General features: G+C 51.9%; 1 protein-coding gene across 1 annotated transcript; it reads left to right on the forward strand.

The window, feature by feature from the left end:
* Positions 1–4,959: 4,959 nt before the first annotated feature.
* Positions 4,960–8,970, forward strand: FBXL22 (F-box and leucine rich repeat protein 22). The gene is made up of 2 exons (XM_065872788.1): positions 4,960–5,311; positions 8,362–8,970. The coding sequence occupies exons 1-2, from the start codon at positions 4,977–4,979 to the stop codon at positions 8,705–8,707; spliced, it is 681 nt and encodes a 226-aa protein (XP_065728860.1). The 5' UTR covers positions 4,960–4,976; the 3' UTR covers positions 8,708–8,970.
* Positions 8,971–12,251: the final 3,281 nt, after the last annotated feature.

Raw genomic sequence — 12,251 nt, forward strand, 5'->3', positions numbered from 1 at the left:
TTTAGATTTAACTCAAACTGAAATCTGGAACCAGAATCCCATCTAATGAAGGTAACTGTGCTTTCTGCAAGCACTCCAAGCCAGCCTGTGGATCTTGGGGTGCTGGTGGCATGATGTGCAAATCAATGAGAGAAAAGGAAGGAGCTCCAGCTAGGCCTGTGGGATAGGAGCAGGCACATTTTCATGTTCATTTCTTGTCCCGGTCATTATTTTCCTCCCTTCCCGATTCTCTACAAGTTGTTACAAGGGGCAGAATTTATTTCATGTTAAGCCAGCCAACCAGACTTTTTGCTATTCTTGTTTTTCTGTTAAAAGAAAAAAATAGTCCAGATAATTTCTTAAGTGTATGAATGTAAAAGAAAGTTGGGTGGCTCTCCTCCTAGGTTGGATATTTGCAGTTGCAGGAGCAGATGTGCTCTATTTCCACTTTAATATTAGCTGGGTAAATCCCACATTTTCTCAGAGCAGAACACATCTGCTATATACTTTAACTAGAAGCAAATTACAATTATGTCTAAACTTATACTGTCCAATACAGCAGTCACTGGCCACATATGGTTAGTTAAATGTTAATTTTAATTAAAAATAAATTAAAAATTCAGTTCTCCGGTCACACTGGCCACATTTCAAATGCTCAGGTGGCACAGGACCGCCCAGGTCTGGGACAGTTCCACCGTGTGAACCCTCTCAGACAGCGCTGGTCTGCACTTTCACTCCAGAGAAAAAAGCTCTGCCATCGTGTTTAAGTCTTACAACTTAGAGCGCGTAGAATTAAGAGGGAAACATGTATTTAAAACAGTTCACAATGTTAAATTACACAGGTCGAGCCATGTGAAATTCTATTTGACTGTTTCTGATCTACAAAAATGACAGTTTCACATAATTTGATCTACTATATCAGTGCATTAACACCACATGTCATTGAACTTGAAACGTGCGTCTCCTTTGATCTCGCTCCTATGAATCCAGGCTCTTTTGTTTAGAAGGTACACAGCTATAACTTCTAACATTTGCACTTAAATCATTAGTCTCTGGACAGGCAGCAGTTATAACTCCAGCAAGAAAGCCTCGGGCAGTGTTGATGGAGGAAAGTGGCCTTTATACCGCATGGAACTTAACAACAGACTAGACTACTTTGTTGGGGAAAGTGGGCCTCACACAGGCAACGCTGTTGGCTTAGGAAATGAACACATCTCCGCTCTGAATTCTGTAGTGTTTTTATTTCTTGATTTTACTTCAGCAGACACATTTGAAGGGTATCATGAAGGTTCTTTGGAAAAGTGATTGGACCCATGTGAACTGTCCACTTGAACCCCAGTGATGTAAATGTGCCTATCTGCATTTTGAAAATTTTAACTGTGCAGCTTTATCACGCCTATTTCAAAAGCTGACTTTGTGCTCTTCGGGGCTCTTCCCTTGTGCCGTGTTGTCTAGCATGTTTGTGGCTTCTCGCTCAGAGAGCATTGCTGAGGCAGGGCCTCATGCCGAGTCACAGGGCTCCTCGGAAAAAGAAAACTTTCTCAGAAGTCCTCCCACACAGGTGGGCGACAGAAACAGTTTGTGGCAACACAAATCTCTCTCCATGGTGGAGAAACTTTTGCTTATCCACTGTATTCTACTCAGTGTCTAGTGATGACAAATGTAAGAGAATAAAACCAGTAAAGTATATGGGCCCTGGTTAAGTGTTAAATGTGTATCTCACCTGTGGAACCTACTCAGCAGCTTGGTTTCCGGGGTTGGGGACATACTTATTTCTTACAGCCAAACCTCTTCTTCATTGGTTTAGTGTATGTACATAAGTCTATTTAGATATACTTATCCCACTTCCACCTCCATCGTCCCCTAAACTTTCTCACATCCCCTCTGTTGCTGAAGTGGCCTCTTCACACAGGCCCTGGAGAAGCTCCTGAGCAAAGTCCGTTCCTGCATCCAGGGCATGGGTCCCAAGGGACGAGCGTATGGCCGCAGGAAGGTGCCCATAGCACAGGAAGGGGTGGGCGTGGGTGGCGTCATGCTGTGGTCCAAGGTCTGTGCATCACCTCACTGGGTGCAGTACCTTCCCCCTCAGGTCTGTGCAGGACCCCAGACTGCCCTCTGTGAGTGATGGTTGTGTGTGACATCATCATTTCCACTAAAACCTAGTCTGTATGATGCTGAGAGGATTACCTGTGCAAGTGACTGATTTCATTTAAGTTGTAATCACATCCCTTTTCTGCTTCACCAACCTGAACTGTTTCATGGAAAGTATCATTAAAGATCTGGTCTCTTTCCTTTTGACTTATTTCTGAACACCTTTCAGTGGAGCATAGTAAGTGATGATGTACTTAGCTCAAGCTACAGGCCGTTAGAGTCAGTCAACAGGTAGTAGTAGGTTTTTACAGACCCCTCGCCATCTGGGGCTGCTGGTGCACATGGGCCCAGACAGAGTGACCTGGAGGGGCAGGGCAGGGGAGGGGAGGGGGGTGGGGTGGGAGAGAGCCTCTAGTGCCTGCGTTCGGGTCCTGAGGGAGAGCTCGCCCGCAGTGAGTGACTTCGTCCTGTCTTTCCCTGTGACACTGATTTTATAAAAATGAGGTCCACTTGACTCCTTTGGAGCCAGACTCTACTCTGAGGAACTAGGTTTGGGGCTCCGAGCAAAGGATCGCCTTTTAAAGCCAAACAGGCAAACAAGTGCCATTGTTAAAAAATAAATATTCTGCTTTACACCCCTCTCTGCCCCCACGTCCCCTGCAAACAAGCAAAAAAATCAAGACCCACCCCGTGTCCACACCTATCGTTTTTCTGTGTTACTTATTTGCCTGTTTCTGTCAGTCTTCTGAAACTGAAGACAAAGGCGCCTACAGCCCAAATGGTTTTGCCTCCAGTTCCCATGTCACACGTCCCCTTTTGGCAGCTGTGCCGGTCAGAGGCCATAGCGGCTACTGCTGCAGCCACGGAGCTGAGCTCCACAGGGCGGAAAGGGAGGAGCTGGGAGGAGCTGCTGCCACAACCCCCAGGCCGCAAGCCAGATCCCTCCCTGCAGGCAGGCAGGCAGGCACAGGGACCCACCCTGCATTCTGGGGTGCTCCCTACAACCCCGCGGGACGAGCAGCGAGGAGGCCAGGCTCTGGACGTTCACCCTGCCCACCTTTTGCTGTTCGAGCAGAGCTGCGGGAGTGCAGCTTGGAAGCCACGAGGAACCACAATGACTCTCCCCTGTGGCCAGCACACTTAACACGGCTCTGCCTTTTAGGAAGGTGAAAGAACCCACTACTTCCAGGAATCAGCCCTCTAAAAAGTACTGGTTTGGAAAGGATTTGGGAGGGAAAGTGGGGATAATAAGGCTTTCTAGTAAATCCACCTCTGGTGAAGCAGTACCGTTTCAGTGGGTGAGTGTAGCTAGAGCCCAAAGAGGGACTCTGGCTGCCAGCTGTAATTTGAACAATTAAAATGATTAGCTTGAAATATGAGCACTTCCTAGTTAACCTTTCCTTGAGAAACACATCTTCCTTTTGGCTGTTTATTGGTTCATGTTGTTTTTAAGGAAAGTCACCCCTTCCACTTTACCTCGGCAGTGGCGGGGTGCCTGAGGCACAGGGGACCACTGAGACCGGCTCCTCAGAGCCAGGGTGCTGGCTAGAATGCCTGCTTTCTCCTCTAGGCTGCATTCTGCTTTTACAGGCAAAGCTGCACCAGGTCTGATCGAGCCTTAGTTCCCGAAGAGGGTCCGCCACATGTGCCTCATCTGTGTTACTCCACGCAAGTGGAAACAAAGTATTCCCATTCCTTCCCATTCTAACTATGTGGGAAAAGGGACAAAGGTAACCACTGAGGTGGTGTTCCCTGGTCCAGCAGAGGAAAAATGGTTCATCTCACTACTGTAGCCCACAAACCAACCAACCAACCAGTACACAGAGCTAGGAGTTCACAGGAGGGGAAATGCAGTAGGGTCCGGTGAATGATTGGGAGTGAAGCAGTATTAGAAAATGGATCCATGGACTGAGAAATCTCAGTTACTTTAGGAAGGGAGAGCTTAATGGACAACCTCCAGGCGACCTGCCTAGCAGCTTAGTTCCAGGATCTAAAAGCATCCCTCACAAGGAGGATGGTGTGTGGCAGGCTTAAAGGGCAAAAGAGTAAAATATTTCAACTTAAAATTGTTCCAAGCAGTTTTGTATTAAGAGCTACCTCATCCATCCTGACGTTTGGGGAAATACAGACTAGATACAGCGGGACACATATCTGGAAAAATGTAAAACCAAGTAAACTTAAGTTTAAAACGTGAGACACACAGAAGAACCTTGGAGAGAGAAGCTACTTAAGACAAATCTTTTATGGAAAAGCTCAGGGTAAAAATACAGCCAACTGGGAGACCAAAGAAATCCCTGCGCCTGGAGGAGGGCAGCAGGATTTGAAGGTAGCTCAGCCTCGAAACCATCACGACTGAACAAAGTGACAGAGGAAAGCGTCACCCATGGCTTCTGCTTACACCTCTGAGCACAAAACCGTCACCCTTAGCTCTTCATAGACAGCACGCTTCTTCCTACTAGGAGGAGAGCAAAAGACTCATATTGATGTCCTGGGAAACAAAAACAGATCCTATTTACAACTGGAGTCCCTCCCAGTGAGTAGAGACTGCAAGCCCAGACAGAGGTGGTCCAGCCAGCACCACAAATGAAAATGCCAAAAGAGCTCTCCGCCTAACACCACGGTCAGCTAAGAGGAAAGAAATCCCTTTTAAGGAAGCTATTTAATTTCAATACGCTGCTTTTCTGCCAGGATTTTCAATTCCTCGGAACATAAGCCGAGCCACGGACTGCTGCACGTGTGTCTGGGTCTGGGCTTCCCCGCCTCTTCAGAGCAGCAGCACCAGTTGTTTGCCAAAAATAAACACCATTCCTCAACCATATATGTCCACCAGCCCAGAGCTGGGGAGGAGGAGCAGGAGGTAGGTCAGGACCCCGGGCTCCAGCCACGCTCCGTGGCTGCTGTGCACCATGCACATCACCCAGCTCAACCGCGAGTGCCTGCTACACCTCTTCTCCTTTCTGGACAAGGACAGCAGGAAGAACCTTGCCAGGACCTGCTCCCAGCTCCAGGACGTGTTTGAGGACCCCGCACTGTGGCCCCTGCTGCACTTCCGTTCCCTCACAGAACTCAAGAAGGACAACTTCCTCCTGAGCCCGGCGCTCAGGAGCCTCTCCATCTGCTGGCACTCCAGCCGCGTGCAGGTGTGCAGCATCGAGGACTGGCTCAAGAGCGCCCTCCAGAGGAGCATCTGCAGCCGGCACGAGAGCCTAGTCAGTGATTTCCTCCTCCAGGTGTGCGACAGGTAGGCCGCCTCTGAGCAGCGCTGGCATCCAGAGCTCTGGGAGGCTTCCGGGGGTCAGGGAAGAGCAAATTACAAGAGCAAGACGGCTTTGCTTCGGGGAGCCTCAGACTAGGCCCAAGGCTTAGCCCCTCCAGGCCTGCCCACTGCGCAGTCCCCAGAAGATGGATAAAATCCTGGGGGAAACGGGCACCAATCCTCCTCTTAGCCTCACGGGTCTTGGAGCTGCTTCGGCAAAGAGGACAAACTTGGCTTCAGCTGTCCCTGTGTTTCAAGCGGCTGTCTTCCCTGGCAGCCGTTAAGTGCTGGGTAGGTCCAGCTGGGCCTTCATTTTCAAGGTCAGGCTCCAGGAAGAGGCTTCTAGATTCAGCAATCAGCTCACCCCTCCGATTTGCCCCTAGCAAGCAAACCCCAAGACCTGTGAAATGCGGCCGAGGAAGGAGAGTTAGCGTGCTCAGCTCTGGGTTAGCTGACCAAGTCAGGCTCCAGAAGTAGGGGTGGTGATAATGGTTTCCTTATTAGAAACTCACTAATCTTCACGGTACCTGAAGGAGAGAGTGTTTTAGCCTAAGTTTCAAATGAGCAAACCAGAACTCGTGACAGGTTGTGTGACTTGCCCCGGTCTAGGATTGCCAGATATTAGCAAATAAAAATTCAAAAGGCCCAGAGAAATTTGAATTTCAGATAGATGGAATACTTTTTTTGGTGCCTGTCCCAAATACATCCTGTATTTGACCTGTCAACCCCACAGAGTCTTAGCCATGGGTGAGACTCCCTTCACAGTCACAGCCTCCTGCCTAGAGCAGTCCATGCAAGAACAGACTCTCACTGAGACTTTACCAGTCCTGTCCTAGCCTTTGAGGAGAGACACCCCCTTGTTTACTAACAAACTACGTTCAGTCAGCTTGCTGCCACCCAAGTCTAACAGCTGCTATATTCTGGCAGCCCAACAAGGAATGGGAGGAAATAGTGTAGTGGCCTCGCCCCTCCCCCCCCCCTTTTTTTTTTTTAAGGCAAGAGAAGAAAACAGAAGATGGACTTGGGGCTGGTCCCTGATGGGACTATGACATTTTGATGAGTTTAACAAGGCCCAGAAATCAGACTGGAGGGCGATATGTATGGGGTGAAAAGCTTGCCCCGGATCTGCTGCATTCTTGTTGTAGGGGAACCAGGTTTAATCCCTCAAACCAGCAAGGTGTGGACTGGACCTCCAAGGCCACCGTCTAGGTACAGCAAGGGTCCCCAGTGTCACCAAAAAAGCAAAGGGCTCGGGGCTGAGTCCCCCCAGTTCTGCTACTGTCCAACCATGTGACCCCAGCCCAAATATTTAAACACTTTCAACCTCATTTCTTTATCTGTAAAATGGGATAAACTACCTTATCTCACATGCTGAAAGGATTAAATGACACAGCAGCACTGGCACATAGTAGGTATCAATAAGTATGCACCAAATCTACATCTGGCAATCAGCTGGGGAGAGGGGTTGTGAGAGGAAAGCTGAGGATGGCTGGGCAGGGAAGGAGCTGGCTTTTTCTTTCTCTGGTTTCTTCCTGCATCAAGATTATTTTAAAGGTTCTTAGAGGAAGGGATCATTTAACAGCCCTGGGGCTTAAGCCCCTACCTAATCCTTACCACCATCCTGAAAGTAACAGTTTCTCTGCCTGACAGATGAGGAGGTGGCCCAGCAAGGTTCGGACATTTGTCCTGGGTCACACAGCAAATATGTCACAGGCAAGTCACTTGAGCTCCCTGAGCCAGTTTCCTCATTCATGAAATTGGGGGTGGAAGGTTGATATGAAGACTTAGGAAGTTGTGTGGACTTGGGAAGACAGGATGCACTTGGCGTGTGGATGTGGCCATGACCAGTCTTTTAGTTCCTCACCTCCTTGCTCAGGGACAAGGGAGCTGAGCTGGCCCAGGCAGGTGCAGTCAAGGGGCAACGGGGGAGGCTGATGGGGAGAGGGAAACCCCCTGTGGCCCGACTCCAGCTCCCTCTGGCTACAGGAAGCCAAGGCCTGCACCGCTGAGACAGGTCCTTCTGGACTGGAAGCAGTCTGATCCTGCCTGCTCCCAGGAAACATGGGTTATGATGGCCTACGGAAGGTCCTGTACAGGTTCCAGATACCCCAAATCTCGCTTAATCATCACAGCAGCCCCACTGGTAGGCATTATTCCCTCCCTGCTACCCACTCCCAACACACTCCCCCAGGTAAACTAAAGCTCAGCGAGTGACTTAATCAAGGTCATGGCGCAACTAAGCCAACTTTGCTCAAATCTTTCCCCCCAGCAGGTGCTGGTAAGGTTGGGGCAGAGAGCCCCGCCCCCACCCCACCCCCAAAGCTTTCTGGACAAGCTACCTGTATCCCTGATTGTACCCACCTCGGGCCTGGGTCTAGCTACCTCCAGATCCTGGCCTGTGACAGGCTGGCATCCCACTGGAGATACAGTAACTGCCTCAGTCAACTGAGCTGAAACCAGGGCTCTAGAACTCAGAGCGAATACTCAAGAGTCGTGCCCCGATGGCCTCACGGGTTGGAATGGGCCTGACTCTAAGCCACCCCACAGGAAACCCTTCCTCTCTGCACCGTCCTGCCAGGAGCATCAGGGCCTCAGCTTGAAGCTAGACTGGAGCGGTCACTCTGCACCGCTTTCCTCACCCCCACCCAAGGCAACGAGTCTGAAAGAACCAAAAAAACTATAGCCGACCCTCCTTGGAACCAGCATCGCCTATGTCCACAGCAGGGCCGGGGCTTGGGCTCCTGGGACTAAGAGCCCAGGCAGATTAAAGTAAGGTGGGGTGGAGTGTCAGAAAGAACAGGGGACATGGGACAGAAGCCCCGGTTCAGATCCCGGCGTGTCACCGCGGGCAAGTGCCCGAAACTCTCTGGGCCCGTTCCTCCTCTATAAAAAGCGGGAGGGCCTGCCCGGTCTCCCAGAGTTGGCACGGGGACCCAACCAGGGAGCTAAGGGGCGTGACCGGGGGCGGCCGCACGCTAGCACGCTAACCGCATCCTCTTCGGCCCCGGCCCGTGGTCACCGCGTTCTCTCCGCAGGTGCCCCAACCTGGCATCCGTCACGCTGTCGGGCTGCGGCCACGTCACCGACGACTGCCTGGCGCTTCTGCTGCGCTCCTGCCCGCGCCTGCGCGCGCTGCGCCTGGAGAACTGCGCGCGCGTCACCAACCGCACGCTGACGGCCGTGGCGGCGCACGGGCGGGCGCTGCAGACGCTGCACGTGGACTTCTGCCGCAACGTGAGCGCGGCCGGCCTGCGCCGCCTGCGCGCCGCGTGCCCGCGCCTGACTCTGCGCGCCGAACACAGCGCGGCCATGATCCCCGATCAGCTCCCGCGCGGCCTGCTTTCGCCCGGCGCTGCCCTCCGCAAGCAGCTTCTGCGCTAGGCCGGGCGGGCCGTGTCTGGGACACCGGCCCTGGGCCTCCGGGCGGGAGGAGTGGCCTGCATTGAACAACAGACCCTAGACAGCCGCCACATCCTCAGCCAAGACGGGGATACGAGCGCCTCCCGCACATTACGATTTTATACATTGGCTCAGTGCAAGATTTGATGGCCAGATGCTTGAAAAACACTCTGGTGTTCCTCACTAAACACCAGCACCCTTCCCTGTCTCCCCTAAGCACCCGGTTCTCCGCCTGGCGCTGCGCGGGAGCCCTTAGCCCATACTCCCTGGCTGAGGTTGCAGTTGGCGGGGGGGGGGGTGGGTGGGGGTGGGTGGGGGTGGGTGGGGGTGTCTAAATAACAGCCGTGGGGAGGCGTGGCCGCTCGGAGCTACCCGGGGGCGCGTCTCCGTGCTGCACCAGCGGGAGGAGGGGAGGCACCCCGGGCGCCGGGCGCTAGAGAGCCATCGAACGGGTTACCTAGAGGCTTTGCTCCGCGCCGCCCCCCTCGCCCCCCCCCCCCCCCCCCCCGCTCGCCCGGTAGCCTTTCATCTGGCAGATGCATTCCTAGCAGTGACTGCAAACGCGATTCTAGAAAATTCGCTTGTTGCTGTGATTCTTTCATAAACTGGATTGTTATCCTTATTTTATACCGTTCTCCCATCATAAAGGGAAACAATCATTGGAAAAACCCAAAGTAAAGACATAAAAGCAGCAGACCTGGTTAAATCCTTGGTCAACGAAGCCATTAAAAGGCAATGCAAAGTTAAATTTTTACCTGCTATATTTGCTGAACGTGGGCGCACGCCTGGAGTTCAACTTCAGGGCTTTAGTCACTGGTGCCCCACCTTTAGCCACCAAAGGAAGGGCTCTCAGCCATCCTGCAGCCTCCCAGTTCTAGGTACACGGGGAAAACTTTGGGTACGTGGGGAAAGGAGGGAGAACGGTGGAGTAATGGGTGATACTCACACTCTGGCTCCTCCCATCACCAGCTGAGATCAAGGCCCTTTAGCCACCTGAGGCCAGGTGTTTCTTCTTTGTGAAAGGGGCTCTTGATGCCTACTCACTGGGTTGCACGCCCCAGGCCTGCAAGGCCTGCATTTGTCCAGCTTTAAGACTGAAGAAGGAGCCCAGAGTCAGCAGCAGAGACATCAATGGTTTAATGGATGGAGGAATCTTACGTGTCTGAAGCAAGGCCCTGGAGTGACGCCCCACTGTGCGCAGCTGATGGTGGGCAGGACATGGTGGCAGTCTTCGCTTGGTGGGGGGGAGGGGAGATTACCGGTTATAGGGGAATTGATGTCAGGTGAGCTCATTAGTTACGAGGGAAACCAATGGAAAGTCACGCCCCTCACCACCCCTTTGATAAGAACAGCCTCAGCTGGGGCCTGGGACAAGAACAAAGGAAGATCAGTCACGTGTGTAAGGTTTAGGTGAAACAGGCACTGGTCAGGCAGGGGATGTAAAGAGAGCAAGAGAACAGCCATCTTGAGAGGCCTGACCACACACATGGGTTCCTTAATTCGTTGCTCCAATATTGGGGAAACAGCAAGGAAAAAAAGACATTCTCATGGAGCTTCTGTTTTACTGGGGGAAGAGACAGTACGTAATTGGTGTATAAGGAGGTAAGTACTGGGGAAGAGGGAAAATACAGGGTGAGAGGATATTTGGGAATTGCTGGAAAGGAAAAAGCAACTTAAAAGAGGTCGACCAATGTAAGCCCCATTGAGAAGGAGGCATTTGAGAAAGGAAGTGGGGGAGAGAACGGTGCAGAGTCTGGAGGAAAATATTCCAGACAAGAGGCAACAAGCCTCCAGCGCAAAGGCCCCAGACGAGGAGCATGGCTGGTGTGTTATGGCTGGAACAGAGTGAGTGAGAAGGAAAGGTAAGCAGGAGAGGTGATGAGAAAAATAAGGGAGAAGAGGGGCCTCACCCAGGCCTCAGAGGTTATTATGAGGATGAAACGAGAGCTGGAGATCCCCCACTCAGGCCACCTCCAGCAGGTGCCAGGGCTCCAAGAAGATGACGGTGAAGGCCCAGAGGGGCTGAAATTTCTCTAGGCAGAGCCTGTGGGCAGGCAAACAGCACCCTACCTCGCCCAAACCCCTCCAGGGACTGCCAAAGGCCTCAGTTGCTGCCCCTGGGCCCCTGGTTAGACCACCCCTTAGCCCAGAAACCGGTAACCGCACTGACCCTGGACCGGCATAATCCGTCCTCATCCTTGTGTGGGGAAAGCCAGCCCTGCCAGGCCACCAGCTGCAGTGGAACACGAGGGCCTACTACTAGCCTGTGAGACCCAGGCGTCCTCTGGGTGATTTTCTAGTTTACCCACCCTTGCTCTGAACTCTGGAGAGAGGCTTTGCAGGAAATTAATTTTTCAGCCACTACTGCAAACAATGTTGAAAGAAAGCTCAGGCTTCCAGGGACTTAAATGTTTGTTTAAAAGAGCCACTTAAACCCCATGGCTTTGCTTTCATCATCTCAGATAAGCCCCAATTCCCAGAGGTCTTGTTTGCCCTAAGTTGGTGGTTTAGTCTGGGGGAAAAACAGGACCTGGTTTCTAGCTCTTCTCTGACCAAGGGCAGGTCAGCCCTCTTCAAACCTCAGCTTTCTTACCTGTATATTGGGATAGCTAGAGAATCTTGTTTGCAAAGTTCTCTTAAGGGTTATGAGACTGTGTTTGTAAAGCAAACAAAGGTTACTGTATATTCAGCTAGAAAGCGGGTAACTTACATTCCCCCTGAGGTTCCTTTTCCCACAGAAGCTCTTTTATAAATGAGGGCTAAGTTCCCCTTGATGCCTAGTAAACCCTCACGTACCAAGACTAGTGATCACAGAACGAAAGCTGTGCTGACAGTTGTGTCCAGCGTTGTTTCTAGGGCTCCGGTTAGGCCCTGCCCCCTGCACAGGACCTTTGGGTCCCTGAGCCCAGGCCCATCTGAGGTACTCCTGGAAGGCAGGCACTACTCTCCACGCTGCCTTCTAACAGTCCCTGTGCATTCACATCACCAGGCACTGAGCAAAGGCACTGGACAGAACACAGTGCCCTGGCTTAGCCTAAAAACAGCTTTCAAGTTCTTCTCTCAGGTTTGCATAGAACAAGGGGCACTGCATGCTTAATTAATCCACCAATTCATTCACCTCACAAACACTTACTGGGTATTGGGCATGGGCTGGGCCAGGCCCTACCTCAAGGGAGTCACTCTAGTCAGAAGACATGCAGCTGGGGGTTGAGGGGGGTTTTGAGTGCTCTCCCAGCTCTGCCAGCCATAACTTCTGACAAGTTATGACTTCTCGGAGCCTCCATTTCTCTATTTGTAAAATAGGACCAGTACACTCTCTGTGACACCGTGCTGAGATTTTTGTCTAATCGTGTACTGCCTGGCAGGCAGAGGGTAGGGAAAGGCGTCCTCACGTCCACAGGGGGCTAGAAGAGCCAAGTGCCCAGCAGAACCCACAAGAAGCAACACGTGACGGAGGACACGGCCTTTGAGCCGAGACTGGAAGACTGACCCCAGCTCCCGTAAGGTTGGTATCAGCAACAGGCAC

Source organism: Phocoena phocoena, chromosome 2 (assembly GCF_963924675.1).
Source record: "Phocoena phocoena chromosome 2, mPhoPho1.1, whole genome shotgun sequence".
Taxonomy (NCBI): Eukaryota; Metazoa; Chordata; class Mammalia; order Artiodactyla; family Phocoenidae; genus Phocoena; species Phocoena phocoena.

What these genes read in the sequence shown, in the direction of transcription:
- FBXL22 (XM_065872788.1), top strand. Translation starts at nt 4,977, where the DNA reads ATGCACATCACCCAGCTCAACCGCGAGTGCCTGCTACACCTCTTCTCC. An exon ending in CTCCTCCAGGTGTGCGACAG is followed by an intron (nt 5,312 to 8,361) that starts GTAGGCCGCCTC and finishes TTCTCTCCGCAG; the next exon opens with GTGCCCCAACCTGGCATCCG.